General features: G+C 45.4%; 1 protein-coding gene across 3 annotated transcripts in view; it reads right to left on the reverse strand.

Annotated features, from left to right (window-relative positions):
- The window catches only part of LOC139388026 (cell adhesion molecule 2a), a 736,543-nt gene that overhangs the window by 55,859 nt on the left and 655,589 nt on the right, over positions 1-25,095 (reverse strand). For 2 of the 3 annotated variants that reach the window (XM_071134516.1, XM_071134515.1), the window contains one exon: positions 15,836-15,955. The exons of the other annotated variant lie outside the window; for it this stretch is intronic. In XM_071134516.1, the coding sequence (XP_070990617.1) occupies positions 15,836-15,955 (120 nt within the window). The remainder of the gene's footprint in view (positions 1-15,835; positions 15,956-25,095) is intronic. 3 annotated transcript variants of the gene reach the window in all.

A 25,095-nucleotide genomic window follows, 5' to 3' on the forward strand; every position in this document is an offset into this window, starting at 1 on the left:
GATTGATACCTGATCCTGGTTCAGAACACCCAGGGTTTCTCCCTCCCCATATTGACTGATCCTGGTTCAGAATACCCAGGGTTTCTCTCTCCCCATATTGACTGATACCTGATCCTGGTTCAGAATACCCAGGGTTTCTCCCTCCCCATATTGACTGATACCTGATCCTGGTTCAGAATACCCAGGGTTTCTCCCTCCCCATATTGACTGATCCTGGTCCAGAATACCCAGGGTTTCTCCCTCCCCATATTGACTGATACCTGATCCTGGTTCAGAATACCCAGGGTTTCTCCCTCCACATATTGACTGATACCTGATCCTGGTCCAGAATACCCAGGGTTTCTCCCTCCTCATATTGACTGATCCTGGTCCAGAATACCAAGGGTTTCTCTCTCCCCATATTGACTGATACCTGATCCTGGTTCAGAATACCCAGGGTTTCTCCCTCCCCATATTGACTGATACCTGATCCTGGTTCAGAATACCCAGGGTTTCTCCCTCCCCATATTGACTGATACCTGATCCTGGTTCAGAATACCCAGGGTTTCTCCCTCCACATATTGACTGATACCTGATCCTGGTTCAGAATACCCAGGGTTTCTCTCTCCCCATATTGACTGATACCTGATCCTGGTTCAGAATACCCAGGGTTTCTCCCTCCCCATATTGACTGATACCTGATCCTGGTTCAGAATACCCAGGGTTTCTCCCTCCCCATATTGACTGATACCTGATCCTGGTTCAGAATACCCAGGGTTTCTCCCTCCACATATTGACTGATACCTGATCCTGGTCCAGAATACCCAGGGTTTCTCCCTCCTCATATTGACTAATCCTGGTCCAGAATACCCAGGGTTTCTCCCTCCCCACATTGACTGATACCTGATCCTGGTCCAGAATAACCAGGGTTTCTCTCTCCTAATATTGACTGATACCTGATCCTGGTCCAGAATACCCAGGGTTTCTCCCTCCCCATATTGACTGAAACCTGATCCTGGTCCAGAATACCCAGGGTTTCTCCCTCCCCATATTGACTGATACCTGATCCTGGTTCAGAATACACAGGGTTTCTCCCTCCCGATATTGACTGATACCTGATCCTGGTTCAGAATACACAGGGTTTCTCCCTCCCGATATTGACTGATACCTGATCCTGGTTCAGAATACCCAGGGTTTCTCCCTCCGCATATTGACTGATCCTGGTTCAGAATACACAGGGTTTCTCCCTCCCCATATTGACTGATCCTGGTACAGAATACACAGGGTTTCTCCCTCCCCATATTGACAGATACCTGATCCTGGTCCAGAATACCCAGGGTTTCTCCCTCCCCATATTGACTGATACCTGATCCTGGTTCAGAATACCCAGGGTTTCTCCCTCCACATATTGACTGATACCTGATCCTGGTTCAGAATACCCAGGGTTTCTCTCTCCCCATATTGACTGATACCTGATCCTGGTTCAGAATACCCAGGGTTTCTCCCTCCCCATATTGACTGATACCTGATCCTGGTTCAGAATACCCAGGGTTTCTCCCTCCCCATATTGACTGATACCTGATCCTGGTTCAGAATACCCAGGGTTTCTCCCTCCACATATTGACTGATACCTGATCCTGGTCCAGAATACCCAGGGTTTCTCCCTCCTCATATTGACTGATCCTGGTCCAGAATACCCAGGGTTTCTCCCTCCCCACATTGACTGATACCTGATCCTGGTCCAGAATAACCAGGGTTTCTCTCTCCTAATATTGACTGATACCTGATCCTGGTCCAGAATACCCAGGGTTTCTCCCTCCCCATATTGACTGAAACCTGATCCTGGTCCAGAATACCCAGGGTTTCTCCCTCCCCATATTGACTGATACCTGATCCTGGTTCAGAATACACAGGGTTTCTCCCTCCCGATATTGACTGATACCTGATCCTGGTTCAGAATACACAGGGTTTCTCCCTCCCGATATTGACTGATACCTGATCCTGGTTCAGAATACCCAGGGTTTCTCCCTCCGCATATTGACTGATCCTGGTTCAGAATACACAGGGTTTCTCCCTCCCCATATTGACTGATCCTGGTACAGAATACACAGGGTTTCTCCCTCCCCATATTGACAGATACCTGATCCTGGTCCAGAATACCCAGGGTTTCTCCCTCCCCATATTGACTGATACCTGATCCTGGTTCAGAATACACAGGGTTTCTCTCTCCCCATATTGACTGATACCTGATCCTGGTTCAGAATACACAGGGTTTCTCTCTCCCCATATTGACTGATCCTGGTTCAGAATACCCAGGGTTCCTCCCTCCCCATTATTGACTGATACCTGATCCTGGTTCAGAATACCCAGGGTTCCTCCCTCCCCATATTGACTGATCCTGGTTCAGAATACCCAGGGTTTCTCTCTCCCCATATTGACTGATCCTGGTTCAGAATACCCAGGGTTCCTCCCTCCCCATTATTGACTGATACCTGATCCTGGTTCAGAATACCCAGGGTTCCTCCCTCCCCATATTGACTGATCCTGGTTCAGAATGCACAGGGTTTCTCTCTCCCCATATTGACTGATCCTGGTACAGAATACACAGGGTTTCTCCCTCCCCATATTGACAGATACCTGATCCTGGTCCAGAATACCCAGGGTTTCTCCCTCCCCATATTGACTGATACCTGATCCTGGTTCAGAATACCCAGGGTTTCTCCCTCCCCATATTGACTGATCCTGGTTCAGAATACCCAGGGTTCCTCCCTCCCCATATTGACTGATACCTGATCCTGGTTCAGAATACCCAGGGTTCCTCCCTCCCCATATTGACTGATACCTGATCCTGGTTCAGAATACCCAGGGTTCCTCCCTCCCCATATTGACTGATACCTGATCCTGGTTCAGAATACCCAGGGTTCCTCCCTCCCCATATTGACTGATACCTGATCCTGGTTCAGAATACCCAGGGTTTCTCTCTCCCCATATTGACTGATACCTGATCCTGGTTCAGAATACCCAGGGTTTCTCCCTCCCCATATTGACTGATACCTGATCCTGGTTCAGAATACCCAGGGTTTCTCTCTCCCCATATTGACTGATACCTGATCCTGGTTCAGAATACCCAGGGTTTCTCTCTCCCCATATTGACTGATACCTGATCCTGGTTCAGAATACCCAGGGTTTCTCCCTCCCCATATTGACTGATATCTGATCCTGGTTCAGAATACCCAGGGTTCCTCCCTCCCCATATTGACTGATACCTGATCCTGGTTCAGAATACCCAGGGTTTCTCCCTCCACATATTGACTGATACCTGATCCTGGTCCAGAATACCCAGGGTTTCTCTCTCCCAATATTGACTGATACCTGATCCTGGTCCAGAATACCCAGGGTTTCTCTCTCCCATATTGACTGATACCTGATCCTGGTCCAGAATACCCAGGGTTCCTCCCTCCCCATATTGACTGATACCTGATCCTGGTCCAGAATACCCAGGGTTTCTCTCTCCCCATATTGACTGATACCTGATCCTGGTTCAGAATACCCAGGGTTTCTCTCTCCCCATATTGACTGATACCTGATCCTGGTTCAGAATACACAGGGTTTCTCTCTCCCCATATTGACTGATACCTGATCCTGGTTCAGAATACCCAGGGTTCCTCCCTCCCCATATTGACTGATACCTGATCCTGGTTCAGAATACCCAGGGTTCCTCCCTCCCCATATTGACTGATACCTGATCCTGGTTCAGAATACCCAGGGTTCCTCCCTCCCCATATTGACTGATACCTGATCCTGGTCCAGAATACCCAGGGTTCCTCCCTCCCCATATTGACTGATATCATTCAATTCAATAATAATACAAAAAAAAAAAAAACAGCTGAAGTCGAAATTGTCGTTACAAACTCTGACTCAGTTGTCATGTCAACACATCCGTCAGTGCTGCCGTGAACCGCATCACAAGAGACACACGGGAGACACTATAACACAATTCATTTTTTTTTTACATCACTGATGCAATTTCAATGTTGTTTGAGTTGCTTTTGTGTTTCACCAAATTAGCTCGAGATGGTTTCACTGCAACACAGCTCACTCTGTATACAAGTTGCTCGACATAGGCGTTTTCAAAGAGCTGTCAGACAAGGCGTGCTCATGAATATAAGCTCCCTGCCCACTCAGCCTGTCTTTTCAAACTTCCTGGTAGTCAGCCATTAGAGAGAGAGAGAGAGAGAGAGAAAAAAAAATGTAGAGCACTACTATCCAAAACAAGTATTATGGGTGATATTTTAGTCAACCGGTTATTGTACAGGGGTATCAGAATGATCGTTCAGGGACCATTCAAAGACGAATAACTACAGATCAGTGTCTAGCACTTGGACTGAATACACAGCTTACACTACTCATCAACGCCATTGCCTACTAGGATGCAATAGACGCTCACGTTGCAACTAGCGGAACGGTAATAGCTTCCACATTTCACCAGGTCCAAAACGTAATCTGGTACCTGCCGGAATCGGCACCTTCTGGCATATTCCCATAAGAGAAAGAGCTTGCAGGTGTAATCTGTAGCATCTCGGGGACGAGGACAAGCTCGTTGTGTATGAACACGACTGAGTGACAGACAGAACTCGAGGGAGATCCGAGTTAAAAGCCATTAGAAGGAGAATGTTCAACTATAACTCCACCCACTTTACACAAAAACCACATGATTCCACTTGTGGACACATGTTAACACATGAAAACCTGTGAAGGAACAGGCAGCCCTGTGAAGGAACAGGCAGCACTGTGAAGGAACAGGCAGCACTGTGAAGGAACAGGCAGCACTGTGAAGGAACAGGCAGCACTGTGAATGAACAGGCAGCACTACGAAGGAACAGGCAGCCCTGTGAAGGAACAGGCAGCACTGTGAAGGCTTCGTTCGCTCGTTCTTCCCTCTTTTATGTTCCTTTCTTTCCGCAGAGGAAAGGCTAATGGGTTTGAAGAAAGTAAAGTGTCTCTGGCAGTAAAAGCACAGGATGGATTTTATTTTATTCTCAGAGAATCTACTTCTCAAATGGCATCCTAATTCCCTATAAAGTGCACTACTTTTCACCAGGGCCATAGGGCTCTATTTAGGTAATAGGGTGCTGCTTAGGACTCAGCCTTATTCTCCCAGTGTCTTCTCAGCAGACTCAGTCACACTAGGCATGACTAATCGGGGGTCGCTGTGGAGACAGTGAGCTCTCTGGGGCGATATTGGCTAGAAGGGGCTGGAAGGCAGGGCCGCTGTGGTGACAGTGAGCTCTCTGGGGCGATATTGGCTAGAAGGGATGGCTGGAAGTCGGATTATGAAAAGTGACTCGTAAATATTTAAAAAGTCCCAGAAACCCGTGTGCTTTATTCAACCTCCCAGCCTCTCGGAAAGGTCATAGCTAATTTTCAAGCCATAAAACTGCATTTGGCAGATTTTACGGGGTGCAGAGAAGGGAGGAGCGGAGAGGAGGATGAGAGGGGAGGAGAGGAGAGGACAGGAGAGGGAAAGGCGGTGGTGTAATTGTATGGTCTGCCTGATACTCTACTGAAGAGTTATTAAGACCATTAAGACTGGGTTGGTGGAGGGAGAGAGGGAGAGAGAGAGAGGGGGGAGACAGAGATACAGGGAGAGAGAGAGGGGGGGGATACAGAGAGAGAGAAGGGGGGGCAGATATATATAGAGAGAGGGAGAGGGGGAGGAGAGATACAGGGAGAGAGAGACAGATACAGAGAGAGAGAGAGAAAGAGAGACAGAGAGAGAGGGGGGAGACAGAGAGAGAGAGAGAGAGACAGAGACAGAGAGAGAGAGAGAGAGATACAGCGAGAGAGAGAGAGAGAGAGAGACAGAGAGGGGGAGAGAGAGAGAGAGAGAGAGAGAGGGGGAGAGGGAGAGAGACAGAGAGAGAGAGAGAGAGAGAGGGGGGGGGAGACAGAGAGAGAGAGTGAGAGAGAGAGAGAGGGGGGAAGAGATAGAGGGAGAGTTAGAGTGAAAAGAAGGCTGTGATTTTAACCCTCATCAGAGACACGTCATGTTAGAAGTTGTGTGTTGACCTCCCGGGTAAAACAAACCCCAGATACTGTCAACACCTCTCGCTAGTTCGATGGATAGCGCTAACGCATCACTGGAAACAGGCCGTGTGTCAGTGGGTCTCTAACTCTCCTGTGGTACATACAAACAGCCAGAGATAAACCAACTATCAACACAACTCTCTGTCAACACCTTTCTCTTCTCTGCTTCTAATGATTTCACCGATTTAAAAAAAAAGAAAAAATAATTGAATGAAATCGATATGACACATGAAGCGATTGTGACTCCTTGACATTCTAGTTCCTGATGACAACAGAACAGAAAATGACTCGCCATACACCTTTGGGCAAGATAACTGTAACCCATCTCCTCAGACAGGGCAACATTTGAAATAGCAATAACACATTTAGGTTAGGACACCCCAGTACACAGTGAGAGAGAGAGAGAGCACCCTGAGAGGTCAGGACACCTCAGTACACAGTAACACAGAGAGAGAGAGAGAGAGAGAGCACCCTGAGAGGTCAGGACACCTCAGTACACAGTAACACAGTGAGAGAGAGAGAGAGCACCCTGAGAGGTCAGGACACCTCAGTACACAGTAACACAGTGAGAGAGAGAGAGCGAGAGAGAGAGAGAGAGAGAGCACCCTGAGAGGTCAGGACACAGTACCACAGAGAGAGAGAGAGAGAGAGAGAGAGAGCACCCTGAGAGGTCAGGACACAGTACCACAGAGAGAGAGAGAGAGAGAGAGAGAGAGAGAGAGAGCACCCTGAGAGGTCAGGACACAGTACCACAGAGAGAGAGAGAGAGAGAGAGAGAGAGAGAGCACCCTGAGAGGTCAGGACACAGTACCACAGAGAGAGAGAGAGAGAGAGAGAGAGAGAGAGAGAGAGCACCCTGAGAGGTCAGGACACCTCAGTACACAGTAACACAGTGAGAGAGAGAGAGAGAGAGAGCACCCTGAGAGGTCAGGACACCTCAGTGCACAGTAACACAGTGAGAGAGAGAGAGAGAGAGCACCCTGAGAGGTCAGGACACCTCAGTACACAGTAACACAGTGAGAGAGAGAGAGAGCACCCTGAGAGGTCAGGACACCTCAGTACACAGTAACACAGTGAGAGAGAGAGAGAGCACCCTGAGAGGTCAGGACACCTCAGTACACAGTAACACAGTGAGAGAGAGAGAGAGCACCCTGAGAGGTCAGGACACCTCTGTACACAGTAACACAGAGAGAGAGAGAGAGAGAGAGAGAGAGAGAGCACCCTGAGAGGTTAGGACACCTCAGTACACAGTAACACAGAGAGAGAGAGAGAGCGAGCACCCTGAGAGGTCAGGACACCTCAGTACACAGTAACACAGAGAGAGAGAGCACCCTGAGAGGTCAGGACACCTCAGTACACAGTAACACAGAGAGAGAGAGAGAGAGAGAGAGAGAGAGAGAGAGAGAGCACCCTGAGAGGTCAGGACACAGTACCACAGAGAGAGAGAGAGAGAGAGAGAGAGAGAGAGAGTGAAATTCCACAGTGTGCCATCACAGCAGCAAGATTTGTGACCTGTTGCCACGAGAAAAGGGCAACCAGTGAAGAACACACACCATTGTAAATACAACCCATATTTATGCTTATTTATTTTATCTTGTGTCCTTTAACCATTTGTACATTGTTAAAACACTGTATATATATATATATATATAATATGACATTTGTAATGTCTTTACTGTTTTGAAACCTCTGTATGTGTAATGTTTACTGTTAATTTTTGTTGTTTTTCACTTTATATTTTCACTTTGTATTTTGTCTACCTCACTTGCTTTGGCAATGTTAACACATGTTTCCCATGCCAATAAAGCCCTTGAATTGAATTGAATTGAATTGAGAGAGAGAGAGAGAGAGAGAGAGAGAGAGAGAGAGAGAGAGAGAGTTTGAGTTTTAAATACTCTTTATTGGGTCTGGGGGCCCACCACACAATAAATACTCATACAAAACCACAGTTACACATCAATTAAAAACACAACTCCAATTCCTCCTCCACAGTAACAAAACACAACAGCCTCTGAATACCCCATATACTCAAAAACAGATCAATATTGTTGACAAGTTTATAATAGGCAAACTCAACCCTTAGTCTCGCTGCCAACATTCCCTCCAGCATTCCCACCACATCCACAGACCCCTGTCCCCGAATGCTGTTCTTTCGGGTCTTCCATATCGCTAATTTTGCTGCCCCTAACACAAAATTAAGCAACACAACTACACCCTTTTGACTGAACCTGTACTTTGGCCCAAGTATATACAGTTGGGAAGAGAAAACCTCTCCCAACGTTGAGAACCAATCAGTGATCAGATCAATCATCCCAACCAACCTGGGACACAGTAAAAACAGATGTGCCAGAGATTCATCTTCAGCACAGAATGGACACCCCTCCCCAACAGTAGGGTCCAGGTGTACCAGATGCATGTTGGTGGCTATAGCTCCATGTATTATCCTCCATTGGAGGTCAGCTGTCCTCTTATCAATAGGCAGTTTATATAATGATCGCCAACAGCCTTTTGGAGAAGCACCTGGACCAAGCACATCCGCCCACCTCGTCGATTTTACCCCTTCCAGGGAAGAGGCATGGGACACCTTCACACATGTTCTGTACATAGCCTTCTTTCCCACCTCGTTGAACTCCCCCAGCTCCGGGGTATCGAAGGAAAGCAGCATCCCCGCATCCTCCTCAAATGCCCCCATCGCAGCACTAACAATCAGTGCAGGGAACACATAATCCAGACCCTCCTTCCACCGATCAGAATTGGAAATGTCAGTCACATACTGCAGATGAAGCACTGGCAAGGAGTCACAGACCTCATCGACGACCTTCCTCAGTAGGCGAGATGATCGGATCCCCGCTCTTTCTCTCAGCTCCTCCAATCTGCTCCTGCTCCGCATCAGATGACCCAGCTTGGTACACCCCACGCCTAATAGGCATGAACGTAGGCTAGCTGAACCCAGAACACGGGACTGGATGGCAGTATTATGAAAAAGAGGCTCTTCAAAAAGCCACATCCCTGGTAGCGTGCCGGTCTTACGGGACTTGACAAAGACTCTCCAAGCCTGCATAACAGACTCATAAAATGGAGTCAGGCCAGACAAATCACCCCCCTCCAGCTTTAAGAGGAAAAGATGTTTGTCTAAGCCCAAACAGCCCGCTCTCCTCATCAATATGTAGGCTGTTTCGACCCAGCTAGAACAGTCTCTGTACAACAATCTCTGGGCTGCTTGGAGCCGGAAAGCCGTGATCCTAGAGGAAATGTCCACCAGGCCTTGCCCACCCTCGTGCAGTGGCAGATACAGGGCTGCAGCTTTGATCCAGTGTTGTCCAGACCAGAAGAAATTGACAAGGGTCCTCTGAAGCTCTTGTATCAGACCCTTTGGTGGCTGTAAAATCATTAGTCTGTGCCACAGGGTAGAAGCAGCAAGATTATTAGCTACCAGGACCCGTCCCCTATAGGACAGCTGGGGCAACACCCATTTCCATCTTGACAGTCTGGCACACACTTTCTCCACTACACCCTCCCAGTTCTTTTTCTGAAAGACATCGGAGCCTAGAAAAACTCCCAAAGTCTTCATTCCATCTCTGCCCCACTGAAGCCCCCCTGGTAACCGTGGAGCGGACCCCATCTGAAGCTGACCTGCCCACAGCGCTTCACTCTTTCCCCAATTTACTCTAGCTGAGGAGGCCCCCTCATACACCTTTAAAGTGTTTGAGAGAACCTTAACATCCTCACCCCCTGTGATAAAAACGATCACGTCATCTGCATACGCAGACAGTGCTATCGTGGGACCCTTCATTACTCCTGGCACAGAGAAACCAGTAAGCTTCGCTCTTAAAAAACAAAGCATTGGTTCAATCGCCAGACTATATAACTGCCCTGAAATTGGGCATCCCTGCCTGATGCCCCTTTCGACAGGGATGGGGCAACTCAAACCACCACCAACCTTCACCATACACGAGGCTCCAGCATACAGTAAATTCACCCAAGACAGAAAAACATCCCCAAACCCAAAGGCTTTCATTGTTTTAAACAAGTACTGGTGGTCCACACGATCAAAAGCCTTCTCCTGATCCAACGAAAGTAAACCCACATTTACATCCGACAGTTTACAAATGTCTAAAACATCTCTTATCAGAAACAAGTTGTCAACAATAGAGCGATCAGGTACACAGTAGGACTGGTCCTTGTGGATCAACAATCCCAGATACTCTTTCAACCTGTTTGAGAGACATTTAGAAACAATTTTGTATTCTGCGCACAGCAAGGCAACAGGTCTCCAATTTTTTATGAGAGCCAAATCCCCCTTTTTTGGCAACAGTGAAAGCACCGCACGTTGACAGGATACAGGAAGAGAACCCTCATGAAAAGATTCACACAGCACTTCATAAAAATCCTCCCCAATAGACCCCCAAAAGTGCTTATAAAACTCAGATGGTAAACCATCGATGCCAGGGGCTCGGCCTGTTGAGAGCTGCATAACTGCTGTGGACAGCTCTTGCAGTGTAATATCAGCGTCCAATGCGACTCTCTGCTCAGGTCCCAATTGAGGAAGACCGTGTAACAACTGTTCAGTACATAAAGAGTCACAATCCTCCGCCTTATAAAGGGATGAGTAAAAATCCACGGCATGTTGACGCATTTCAATATCATTCGTGGTCACCTTCCCATCAGGGAGACGAAGGCAGACCATCTGTTTGCGTTGAAATTTCGACTGTCCTAGGTTGAAAAAAAAAGCGCTAGGAGCATCCATATCCTTGAGGGAAGCGAAACGAGACCTAATCAAGGCACCCTTCACTCTTTCATGCAGAAACGACCTCAGTTCATGTCTCTTGTCCTGTAGGTTCATGACTAGTCCAGGGTCGTTCTGAGTGAGCAGCTTCAATTCAATAGATTTGATGTCCTGTTCAAGGGCCTTGATAGTCTCTTTAACTTCAGTTTGAGACAGAGCAGTATACTGTTGACAAAAAACTCGTATTTGGGCCTTCCCAACCTCCCACCATTGTCTCAAGGACTCAAAATTCCCTTTTATACCCCTCCATTTTTCCCAAAACAACAAAAACCTGTCACAAAACATGACATCATGTAACAATTTAACATTAAAATACCAGTAAGGCGATGACCGTCGTGGACAGGACAAGTGAATATCAACAGTAACAATATGATGATCAGAGAAACCCACAGGAGTAATGGCACACTTTCCAACCCTACTACAGTAGTGATCAGATACATACAACCTGTCTAACCTTGCTGCACTGACACGACCTTCATTAATTTTTAGCCATGTGTACTGCCTAACTTTTGCATTCCTTACTCTCCACACATCAGAAAGCTCAAACTCAGTTAATAGGCCAGACAGGCAAGTGGCTGACCGCAGGTGAGGTTCTTCAGCGGTGCGATCAACAGTAAAATCCACTGTACAGTTCCAGTCACCCCCTAAAACCATACACCCCTCTTGGTCACACTGTCTTAAGGTTTCCTTTATTTGATCAAATATAGCAATACGCTCTGTACCCTCATTCGGAGCATAAACATTCAAAAAAACAAACAGAAACCCCATAACATCCACCTTGACCAATAAAACCCGACCCTTGACAATCTCTGTTGTAGATACCACAGTCACCCCTAAGCCTGAGGAAAACAAGATTGCCACCCCAGCACTGAAATTAGTACCATGACTGAGTACATGCTGCCCCTCCCACCACATACCCCAGTCAACCTCATTTTCCTCATCACTATGTGTCTCCTGTAGGAAAACTACATTAAGCCTTTTCTGTTTTATTACTTCTAGTACCCAAGCCCTCTTATTCCTGTCCCTTCCCCCATTAATATTGAGAGAACCTACCCTTAGTACCTCCATATAGAAAAGAGAAAAGAAAAGCAGAAGAAACCACAGAGAAACCAACGAGAAAAAAGACACCCTATGAAGCATGATCATCATCATTATTTTTCTTTCTTCTCTTAACCTGAACACGTTTCCCACCACCTTTTGCTGCTGCAACAGCAGTAATAAATTTCCTCAAGCGAAACCGTTTCTTCTCACTCAATTGGTCTAACCCCACCGTCTTCTGTAACATCACAGCTGACCTCACAAACTTATCAACATCAAAATAATCTGCCAATTTGACAGATTTCCCAAAAGTCTGATCCAGAAACTCATTTACCTCCTCTAGATCATAAACTGAGTCCTCACCAGCAGCTGTCATATCTAAAGAGATATCCATATCATTCTCCTGATCCTCAGCTGAGACCACAGACAACTGACTCCCCTCTACCACATCCCTTTCAACACTCCCCACTTGCACCTCATCACTAGTACCAGGCATCTCCTCCACTACCTGGGAGACTAGCCCCACCTGAACATCACTAGTCATAGTAGGCATCTCCTCCACTACCTGGGAGACTAGCCCCACCTGAACATCACTACTCATAGTAGGCATCTTCTCCACTAACTGGGAGCCTAGCTCCACATGAACCCCAACACTAGTAGTGGGCATCTCCTCTACTACCTTGGCGCTTAGCTCCACATGAAAACCCTCATGTACCTCATTACTCGTAGTGGGCATCTCCTCCACTACCTGGGAGCCTAGCTCTACATGAACCCCAGCACTCGTAGTGGGCATCTCCTCTACTACCTTGGAGCTTAGCTCCACATGAAAACCCTCCTGAACCTCATTACTCGTAGTGGGCATCTCCTCCACTACCTGGGAGCCTAGCTCCACATGAATCCCCTCCTGTACCCTGTTACTCACAATGGGCATATCCTCCACTACCTGGGAGCCTAGCTCCACATGAACCCCCTCCTTTACCCCAGCACTCATACTGGGCACTTGCTCACCAGTCTGAGGAACTGGCTCTTCAGACACATCCTTACCTTCTACCACAATACTTTTCTGTAGCATAACATTTCCCTCTAATACAAGTTGCAACCCCGTGCCCTCAACACGGATAACTTGTTCCTCAGCACCAGGTGCTTGTGGCTGCTCTGCCGCTGTCGGCCCACCTCTCCCGACATCAGTGGGCCCAGGCGTTACGATGACCACCTGCGCCCCTCCCTCGGCCTTCTCCCTTTTCGGGCAAGCATGTCGCTTATGACCAACATCCCCACACTCAAAACACCGTTGACTACCCGTACTAGCATAAGCCATATACAATCTATTGTCATACTTGACTTTAAACGATAACTCTAAAGTCTGCTCCGGTGAGTCCAAAAACATAAACACCTGTCGCCGAAATGACATTACCTGTTTCAACGCCGGGTGTATGCAACCCAACGGAACAACCTTAATTGAACTGGCGAACTTCCCAAAGCGCAATAACTCGCGCTCCAACAGCTCATTTGGAATAAACGGTGGTACATTTGAAATCGTTACCCTTGTTGACGGAGAAAAAAGCGGCGTAACTTGAAAAAACATTCCTTTAAGAATTACACCATGCTCAACCATCCGATCAACCAGACATTCTTCTTTAAGAAATACCACCACAGCTTTATTCATCCGGGATGCATAAGCAATATTCTCATAGCCTACCTTCTCTCCTACGGCGACCAGAAACTCCTCCACCGTGACAGTAGCTTCAGTAACACACCTAAAGCCGTGCCGAAGTGACAGGGACGGCATCCCCATTCGGGCTGCCATCCCCGCCAAAATCAGGGTAATTTCGATACGAAAAACAAAAAACTTAATTCTACCACAACAAAAAAAGTAAAAATAATAACCTTAATCATGCACAGAAGAAAACCAAGAAAATGCCACCAAGAAATAGCAAACCGAAAGAAAGTTGTGAATATCTAACTCTCCACAACACACGCACTCCTTCACTCAAACAATTCCCAGCATGCACCAATCACTCCCAGCATGCAGAGAGAGAGAGAGAGAGAGAGAGAGAGAGAGAGAGAGAGAGAGAGAGAGAGAGAGAGAGAGAGAGAGAGAGAGAGAGAGAGAGAGAGAGAGAGAGAGAGAGAGAGAGAGAGAGAGAGAGAGAGAGAGAGAGAGAGAGAGAGAGAGAGAGAGAGAGAGAGAGCACCCTGAAAGGTCAGGACACCTCAGTACACAGTACCACAGAGAAAGAGAGAGAGCCCCCTGTACATCTCTCTTAGTGATAATTATAATGTAGTGGAGGCGGATCATTAGAACATGAGGGGGCGTGGTTTGTGTACATCTCTCTTAGTGATAATTATAATGTAGTGGAGGCGGATCATTAGAACACGAGGGGTGTGGTTTGTGTACATCTCTCTTAGTGATAATTATAATGTAGTGGAGGCAGATCATTAGAACATGAGGGGACGTGGTTTGTGTACATCTCTCTTAGGAGATCTGCAAAGAACATTTGTGATTGAAAAAGGTTTTTTATAGAACCATTCTCCATAAACGTTCTATAAAGAACCATAACAAAGGGTTGTAACCATAACGGAACCCTTTTTAGGTTCTATATATACAACCATGTTTTAATGGTTCTTCATGGAACCTTAGAATCAGGGTTCTTTATAGAACCATACATGTTCCGCTTAGAACCTTATGAGCACGGTTCTTTATAGAACCATACATGTTCCGCTTAGAACCTAATGAGCACGGTTCTTTATAGAACCTTTAAAAAAAAGAGTTCCATATAACAACAGAAAGAGTTCTGCCAAATAACCCCTATCTGGGACTATTTCGAACCGTGTGTGTGTGTGTGTGTGTGTGTGTGTGTGTGTGTGTGTAACAAACCAGACAGAGAAAACCTGTGCCCTTCTGTCATATGAGACAAAACTGCAACCTATTCCCTATATAATGCCTTACCTGGGACCAGAGACCTGTAGGGAATAAGATTCAGGGAGATTTCTCCCCCCCCCCCCCCACTACTGAGTACTGATGAGACCAGGGAGATCCCCCCACTACTGTGTACCTGATGAGACCAGGGAGATCCCCCCCCTCCCACTACTGTGTACCTGATGAGACCAGGGAGATTCCCCCACCACTACTGTGTACCTGATGAGACCAGGGAGATTCCCCCCCCCCCTCCCCCACTACTGTGTACCTGATGAGACCAGGGAGATTCCCCCACCACTACTGTGTACCTGATGAGACCAGGGAGATTCCCCCACCACTACTGTGTACCTGATGAGACCAGGGAGATTCCCCCACCACTACTGTGTACCTGATGAGACCAGGGAGATTCCTCCACCACTACGGTGTACCTGATGAGACCAGGGAGATTCCCCCCCCCCCACCCTCCCCCTGCTGAAACACCAGAGCATTGACTGTAGAATCCCAGACTCTCTATAGAACAAACATTAAGGTATGAAGGGGAGACATGGACCAGAAGGGGAAAAGCCTGGCTAAGGCTAGGATGGAAGGGGAGGGAAGGAAAGAGGGGAAGGACAGAGAGGATGGAAGGGGAGGAAGGAAAGAGGGGAAGGACAGAGAGGAAGGAAAGGGAGGAAGGAAAGGGAGGAAGATGTTCTGTAGTTGAGTGGTGGAGAAGAATAGAAGAGACAGAACGAGGGTCAGAAGAGAGGAGAGGTAGAGAACAGAAAGAATGAAAGAAAAGTAGACTATAGGGAGAGAGGAGGAGAGGAGAGAGGAGGAGAGGAGAGAGGAGAGAGGAGGAGAGGAGAGGTAAGAGAGCAGAAAGAATGAAAGAAAAGTAGACTATAGGGAGAGAGGAGGAGAGGAGAGAGGAGGAGAGGAGAGAGAAGGAGAGGAGAGGTAAGAGAGCAGAAAGAATGAAAGAAAAGTAGACTATAGGGAGAGAGGAGGAGAGGAGAGGAGGTGTGGGTGAGGTGGTACTGTACCTCTGTTGTTGGTGTTTGGAGGGTCTGAGGAGGCCAGGTGGGGGTCTAAGGGGGCGGTGGAGTCTGGTGGGGTGGGGCGGGGAGGTGGGGTGGTGGATGGAGGGAGGGTGCTGGGGACGTCTGGACGGACACAGACACAAACATAAAAGGGACAGACAAAACAACGACAAAATAAAGAAGGGAAAGGCAACAAGGTGATGATGAAAAATGACTCTGTTACATCAGAACAAAACTGGTAAAACATACAGAAATTATAAACATAGCAACTAGATAATATAACACATTTAAATATGTAAACATATTCAACCAAAAATATACAAATTACTAAAACATAAAACATGGAAGTAGATAAACAACATAAAGACAAAACAATAATATCGAATTTAATTTTAAAAATAAACACTGTTGGGGACTGGGGACATTCATACCACACTGTTGGGGACTGGGGACATTCATACAACACTGTTGGGGACTGGGGACATTCACATCACACTGTTGGGGACTGGGGACATTCACATCACACTATTGGGGACTGGGGACATTCACATCACACTGTTGGGGACTGGGGACATTCACATCACACTGTTGGGGACTGGGGACATTCACACCACACTGTTGGGGACTGGGGACATTCACATCACACTGTTGGGGACTGGGGACATTCACATCACACTGTTGGGGACTGGGGACATTCACACAACACTGTTGGGGACTGGGGACATTCACACAACACTGTTGGGGACTGGGGACATTCACACAACACTGTTGGGGACTGGGGACAGTCACACAACACTGTTGGGGGACTGGAGACATTCACACCACACTGTTGGGGACTGGGGACAGTCACACAACACTGTTGGGGGACTGGAGACATATGTCGGGTTGATCGTTCTTTTTGAGGAAGCCTTACAGGACAAAGACTAAAATATCAAACTGTAAATATGCAGGCGGTGAAAGAACTGGGACATGTTTTTCAGCATCCAGGAATTGTGTACAGATCCTTGCGACATGGGGCCGTGGATTATCATGCTGAAACATGAGGTGATGGCTGATGATAAATGACATGACAATGGGCCTCAGGATCTCATCACAGTATCTTTGTGCATTCAAATTGCCATTGCTAAAATGCAAATTGTCCATAACTTGTAGGAAGGTGGGACTGGGGTCTGACTGTATAACTTAGCACTTCTGCTTTTGGTCTATACTTGGCATGTAAGGCTTCTTATGGTTGGCACAAATCTGGATCATGGGGGAGGGGACTGGGCGGGGTATATGCAAATCAAATACTGTTGAATTTACAGCAGTTAAAAAAAACTGTAGTGTTTTCGTGGACATTACTGTAGTATCTACTATGGTATTCTACAGTATACTACACAATTATATAGAAAGTACTACTCATGATCGAAGGGATAGTACAGTGTACTACAGTACATAATTCTATAGTAAATACTGGAGTATTCAATAGTAAACTGTAGTATTATATAGTAAATACTGGAGTATTCTATAGTAAATACTGGAGTATTCAATAGTAAATACTGAAGTGTTCTATAGTAAATACTGGAGTATTCTATAGTAAATACTGAAGTATTCTATAGTAAATACTGGAGTATTCTATAGTAAATACTGGAGCATTCTATAGTAAATACTGAAGTATTCTATAGTAAATACTGAAGTATTCTATAGTAAATACTGAAGTATTCTATAGTAAATACTGAAGTATTCTATAGTAAATACTGAAGTATTCTATAGTAAATACTGAAGTATTCTATAGTAAATACTGGAGTATTCAATAGTAAACTGTAGTATTATATAGTAAATACTGGAGTATTCTATAGTAAATACTGGAGTATCCAATAGTAAATACTGAAGTGTTCTATAGTAAATACTGAAGTATTCTATAGTAAATACTGAAGTATTCTATAGTAAATACTGAAGTATTCTATAGTAAATACTGAAGTATTCTATAGTAAATACTGGAGCATTCTATAGTAAATACTGAAGTATTCTATAGTAAATACTGAAGTATTCTATAGTAAATACTGAAGTATTCTATAGTAAATACTGAAGTATTCTATAGTAAATACTGAAGTATTCTATAGTAAATACTGAAGTATTCTATAGTAAATACTGAAGTATTCTATAGTAAATACTGAAGTATTTAATAGTAAACTGTAGTATTTGTTCATGGGGGATGTTTCCAAAAAGGTTTTTCATTCATTCTGAATATTTATTTCCAGGGATATACAACATTCTGAAATATATGTAGATATCTTTGTTGAAAATAACCCTATATTTCTCATAGTGATAAAATGCATGTAAAATACTGTCTCAACATCTTCCCCTGTTTCAGTACTATTCCTACAGGTTTCCTCGTGGTTCTATGTCAATCAATCAATCAATCAGACAATCAATCAATGAAATGTTTTTATAAAGCCCCTGGCGATGCCAGGATATTGAGTCATATTTAAAGTCATGTTCTCAAATTGTTCCAATAATAAAACCACAATAAAACATTAAAACAACTTTCAGAGAACGCTTCTAAGGGCTGCATTTGAACACAATGGTGGATCTAAGTGCAGGCAGTAGTAACGCTATTGGTTCAGTGGTGGGGGTCAGGGAATATTTAGGCTAATTTTCACTATGACAACTATAGGCACACTTGGTGGCGTTGGTGAGAAAGGGGCTGCCTTTTAAATGGGGAGAGGGAAAAAAAAGTTGTGAATGCGTCGAGGTTTGGCCCCTCACTGGCCAATCAGAACGTGCTCCACGGTGAAATATGTGGTATTGCCTTCAATATCAACTCCGAATGTTAGTCTGTTATAATGGCTTACTGAACAAATAACAAAATGTAGACCTATCACATCTTTGCTAAATAAGTTAATTTGAACCAATTTGTAGTCCACATTGCTTTCAGTAATTGCACGGCAGTCAGTAGCATTCAAACTGTTATAAGGGCTAGGCCTACTGTAAAGATGCATTATAGCTGAGCATGGACATGCCAAACACGGGCAATAAGCAAGATTCAATTGATTAGGCCTAAAAAAAAAAGAGAGAATGAAGAGAATGAATAATTCGAATCAAATTCTAAACTAAACAACAACTTGTTTTAAATAGGAGATGTCACACTTACAGGCGTCATCATTACTCTCCCGTGGGGCAGATCATATTACAACAGCCCAGACTGCGGAGGGTTTGAAAGCACGTCTAAAACGGGACCTGCCTGGCTAAAATAAATGTGGGCCTGCCTACAATGTGGAGATTAAAAGGGAATGTCGGCTTCACTGTTTTACTCCTCTCAAACTTGATGTTTTAATAACGTTTTGGTCATTAAGATTTCCTTCCAAGTGGTCTCAGGAGCCAAACCCTTTATCGACATTCTTGACTACTTCCCAATTGCATTGGGCAATACCTTAAAAAAGAAGAAGATTTAATTGAGGAGGGGAGGCTATGCTTGGTTTTAAATCAAGTAAAACTAAATGGGAAAAAACATATACATTTTTTTAAATGTTTCTAAATACGTAGTATACAGGCACCAACAGCACATTAGGCTACTCATATTCATATGGGCAGTGTCTCATCACGGCCGAATAGGCTGAGTTTCCTCTGTCAAAATTCGTACCATAACCATCTGTGTTACTGCTAAAACCCGCTTTTAGTTGGACTTAAATGTCCCTATCAGCACTGCCTGATATTAGCATTTTGGATCATGTTTTTAAGGACACACCTCAAATATTTCCACCCCCCTCATCTGAAAGAGCAAGCGAACTAATATAAAACTAATTAATTGCAGTACCTGGTGTTAGGGCTGGCGCACCCGTTTCTACCCGACGAAATTGCAAGCAAAGGACACTTGCGCCGCTTTAACGACAGCCGAAAATAGAGCCCCTGACAACGTTATTTAAAAACACACATTCCATTCTCAGAACGTCAAGAAAACTGTCGTAACGTTCAGAGAACATTCTAAGAACGTTATTTAAAAACATAGATATTCTGTTCTCAGCGTCAACAAAACTCTCTCTATCCTCTTGTTAAGTGTTTTCAGATGTGTTGGTCTTGCCCACTAATTGGCCACACCTGACCTTAAGAGTCAAAACCAAAAACATTGTATTTGGCCTTACTGCTATTAGCCAATAGAAACACATTGAATAACAGATAGTCCTTACTGCTATTAGCCAATAGAAACACATTGAATAACAGATAGTCCTTACTGCTATTAGCCAATAGAAACACATTGAATAACAGATAGTCCTTACTGCTATTAGCCAATAGAAACACATTGAATAACAGATAGTCCTTACTGCTATTAGCCAATAGAAACACATTGAATAACAGATAGTCCTTACTGCTATTAGCCAATAGAAACACATTGAATAACAGATAGTCCTTACTGCTATTAGCCAATAGAAACACATTGAATAACAGATAGTCCTTACTGCTATTAGCCAATAGAAACACATTGAATAACAGATAGTCCTTACTGCTATTAGCCAATAGAAACACATTGAATAACAGATAGTCCTTACTGCTATTAGCCAATAGAAACACAGTGAATAACAGATAGTCCTTACTGCTATTAGCCAATAGAAACACATTGAATAACAGATAGTCCTTACTGATGTTAACCCATAGAAACACATTGAATAACAGATTCATACATGGAACAGAGTCCCCAAAAATACCAAAATAACATATTTTTGTAATTCGTTCCAGTCATTGGCAGCAGAGAACTGGAAGGAAAGGCGGCCAAAGTAGGAATTGGCTTTGGGGGTGACCAGTGAGATATACCTGCTGGAGCGCGTGCTACGGGTGGGTTCTGCTATGGTGACCAGTGAGCTGAGATAATGCGGGGCTTTATCTAGCAAAGACTTATAGATGACCTGGAGCCAGTGGGTTTGGCGGCGAATATGAAGCGAGGGCCAACCAACGAGAGCATACAGGTCGCAGTGGTGGGTGGTGTATGGGGCTTTGGTGACAAAGCGGATGGCAAAGTGATAGACTGCATCCAATTTGCTGAGTAGAGTGTTGGAGGCTAGAATCAAGTGTGACATCATTGTGGTATACAGAGAAAAGAGTCGGACCGAGAAATTGAACCCTATGGCACCCCCCATAGAGACTGGCACAGGTTCCGGACAACAGACCCTCTGATTTGACACACTGATGAACTCTGTCTGAGAAGTAGTTGGTGAAGTAGGCGAGGCAGTTCCTTCAGAGAAACCAAGGCTTTGACTTGATCTAGTCATCTCTGCTCCATTTCTCAAAGATGATCTACTCATCTCTGCTCCATTTCTCCAAGATAATCTACCCATCTCTGCTCCATTTCTCCAAGATAATCTACCCATCTCCATTTCTCCAAGATAATCTACTCATCTTTGCTCCATTTCTCCAAGATGATCTACCCATCTTTGCTCCATTTCTCCAAGATGATCTACCCATCTTTGCTCCATTTCTCCAAGATGATCTACCCATCTTTGCTCCATTGCTCCAAGATGATCTACCCATCTTTGCTCCATTGCTCCAACATGATCTACCCATCTTTGCCTCATTGTTCCAAGACGATCTACCCATCTTTGCTCCATTTCTCCAAGATGATCTACCCATCTCTGCTCCATTTCTCCAAGATAATCTACCCATTTTTTGCTCAATTTCTCCAAGATAATCTACACATCTTTGCTCCATTTCTCCAAGATGATCTACCCATTTTTGCTCCATTTCTCCAAGATGATCTACCCATCTTTGCTACATTGCTCCAAGATGATCTACCCATCTTTGCTACATTGCTCCAAGATGATCTACCCATCTTTGCCTCATTGTTCCAAGATGATCTACCCATCTTTGCTCCATTTCTCCAAGATGATCTACCCATCTTTGCTCCATTTCTCCAAGATAATCTACCCATTTTTGCTCCATTTCTCCAAGATGATCTAGTCATCTTTGCTCCATTTCTCCAAGATAATCTACCCATCTTTGCTCCATTTCTCCAAGATGATCTACCCATTTTTGCTCCATTTCTCCAAGATAATCTACCCATCTTTGCTCCAGTGGACTGTTGTAAAACACATAGACTTGATACGATGGCTGATGAAAGCATAGCTGAGGTAAAGTCTATGGAGATAAAAAAGAAAGCTAAGAATAATACACATTAGCGCTATGCTAAACGAGATAATGACTAGGGAATAGAGAAATGCATGTAGATAAAAGCTAAGGGGAAAGATAAGAAACGTCAGTGCCACTGTATGCTAACGAGATAACAGCCAAGGAAAATGTATTCAGGTAATTTAAATCATGAACAGAAATCATGTCCTGTAAGTCACGGCAGCAGACTGTGACCTGACGCGGAGCATAACATAACCCTGTTCTGTCAGTGTTATCGTCCCGTGATGACTCTGAGGTCATCAGAGTTCCGACCAGGCCTGGGACAGGATCCTTATCAGGCTATGCTACACCTCTTCTTTACCCTAGCCTATAGAAATCTAACCTAACACAAAGACACCACTTAACACTATGGTGCATTACCGTTTGTTTCAAAACACCTCACCAACCTGAGATAATGGATAAAGCCCATTAAAACACATTACCAGCTTTAGTCTACAAAGGACCATTTCGCCCTTCTATGTCCAGCTCTACCATTATTAACTCTTGCCCCCTTAAAATGGTGGATCACATACAGCTAAATGTCTTTTAACAATGTTTCCTGTCTTTTACCAATGTTTCCTGTCTTTTACCAATGTTTCCTGTCTTTTACCAATGTTTCCTGTCTTTTACCAATGTTTCCAATGACCAACCAAGGCTAAATGTCTTTTAACAATGTTTCCAATGACCAACCAAGGCTAAATGTCTTTTAACAATGTTTCCTGTCTTTTACCAATGTTTCCTGTCTTTTACCAATGTTTCCTGTCTTTTACCAATGTTTCCAATGACCAACCAAGGCTAAATGTCTTTTAACAATGTTTCCAATGACCAACCAAGGCTAAATGTCTTTTAACAATGTTTCCTGTCTTTTACCAATGTTTCCAATAACCAACCAAGGGCTAAATGTTCCTCACTTTCTTTCATCCCATTAAAGCGATTGATGAAATACGGTGTGCCAGTTGATGTGGTGACAGTATCACCTTGGCTTTTACATTCATGTTCTCGCTACTCTTTTTTAGAGACGAGGTACTACAGGCTTTTAATTGGCCTACCGCTGCTGTCTGGGCAGATGTACCAAATGACACCCTATGCCCTATATAGTGCACTAGGGCCCTATGTTTGTCTGGTCAAAAGTAGTGCACTAAATAGGGAATTTGGTTCTATTTGGGATGCAGACGTGGTGACATTTCAGAAACACCCTGAATCACTATTTGCAGGCTAAGTGCACGGCGTGAGGTGGGGAGGAGAGGAGAGGAGGGGGGAGGAGGGGAGAAATAAAAAAAGAAGGGGTGAATATCGATGAGGAACCATCAAAAATGCCTTTTCCAGGAATGATTGTGGCAATAGAGGAGAGTTAAGAGGGGCGCTAAAGGAAAGAACGGTTAACGACTCTCGACAAGACCTTCTCCCACCCCCTCTCCATCTCTCACCCTGTTAGTCGCTCTCATTCTCCCTCTCCCTCCCTATCTCTATCTCTCACCCTCTTAGTCTCTCTCTCACTCTCTCCCACCCCCTCTCCATCTCTCACCCTCTTAGTCTCTCTCTCACTCTCTCCCACCCCCCTCTCCATCTCTCACCCTCTTATTCTTTCTCTCACTCTCTCCCACCCCCTCTCCATCTCTCACCCTCTTAGTCTCTCTCTCTCTCACTCTCTCCCACCCCCCTCTCCATCTCTCACCCTCTTAGTCTCTCTCTCACTCTCTCCCACCCCTTCTCCATCTCTCACCCTCTTAGTCTCTCTCTCACTCTCTCCCACCCCCCTCTCCATCTCTCACCCTCTTAGTCTCTCTCTCACTCTCTCCCACCCCCTCTCCATTTATCACCCTCTCATTCTCCCTCTCCCACCCCCCTCTCCAGCTCTCACCCTCTTTAGTCTCTCTCTCACTCTCTCCCACCCCCTCTCCATTTCTCACCCTCTCATTCTCCCTCTCCCACCCCCCACTCCATCTCTCACCCTCTTAGTCTTTCTCTCTCTCACTCTCTCCCACCCCCTCTCCATCTCTCACCCTCTCATTCTCTCTCTGCCGATAATGAAGTTGTCCGTTTTACGGCAGCAACATCATTAAGTGCTTTGGTTACTCTTGTTATTACACCAGCCTGACAAGAGGAATGAGAGGGGGAAGAGGAAAGAGAGGGAGAGGGGGGAGAGGAAAGAGAGGGGGAAGAGGAAAGAGAGGGAGAGAGAAGAGGAATGAGAGGGGGAAGAGGAAAGAGAGGGAGAGAGAAGAGGAAAGAGAGGGAGAGGGGGGAGAGGAAAGAGAGGGGGAAGAGGAAAGAGAGGGAGAGGGGGGAGAGGAAAGAGAGGGAGAGAGAAGAGGAAAGAGAGGGAGAGGGGGAAGAGGAAAGAGAGGGAGAGGGGGAAGAGGAAAGAGAGGGGGAAGAGGAAAGAGAAGGAGAGAGAAGAGGAAAGAGAGGGAATGGGGAAGAGGAAAGAGAAGGAGAGAGAAGAGGAAAGAGAGGGGGAAGAGGAAAGAGAGGGAGAGAGAAGAGGAAAGAGAAGGAGAGAGAAGAGGAAAGAGAGGGAATGGGGAAGAGGAAAGAGAGGGGGAAGAGGAAAGAGAGGGAGAGAGAAGAGGAAAGAGAGGGGGAAGAGGAAAGAGAGGGGGAAGAGGAAAGAGAGGGAGAGAGAAGAGGAAAGAGAGGGAATGGGGAAGAGGAAAGAGAGGGAGAGAGAAGAGGAAAGAGAGGGAATGGGGAAGAGGAAAGAGAGGGAGAGAGAAGAGGAAAGAGAGGGAATGGGGAAGAGGAAAGAGAGGGAATGGGGAAGAGGAAAGAGAGGGAGAAGGGGAAGAGGAGAAGGAAAGAGGGAGGAACAGGAGAGAGAGAGAGAAGGAGGAAGGAAGGAGAAGGAGCAGTATTTACAGACCGAGAGAGGGAATGGAGGAGGGCAAAGAAGAGACAGGGAACATCATGTTTTGGTACTTTTTGAATGTTGTCGTGATTCCACAGAGGTTTTCCTTCGACCACGTTGTCCCATGTTTGAACTAATCTCCATCCGTCTGTCTGTCTTGTCAGTCTGTATCACACAGGCTAAGGAGGATGTAATTTCATCCTTCCCTCCTTTCTTTATTTATTTGAGGAAGATGATGAGTCATACCATGTTGTCCATCTCCCGCGCGCACGTGCGTGCG

The sequence above is a fragment of the Oncorhynchus clarkii genome, chromosome 29, assembly GCF_045791955.1.
Source record: "Oncorhynchus clarkii lewisi isolate Uvic-CL-2024 chromosome 29, UVic_Ocla_1.0, whole genome shotgun sequence".
Classification (NCBI taxonomy): Eukaryota; Metazoa; Chordata; class Actinopteri; order Salmoniformes; family Salmonidae; genus Oncorhynchus; species Oncorhynchus clarkii.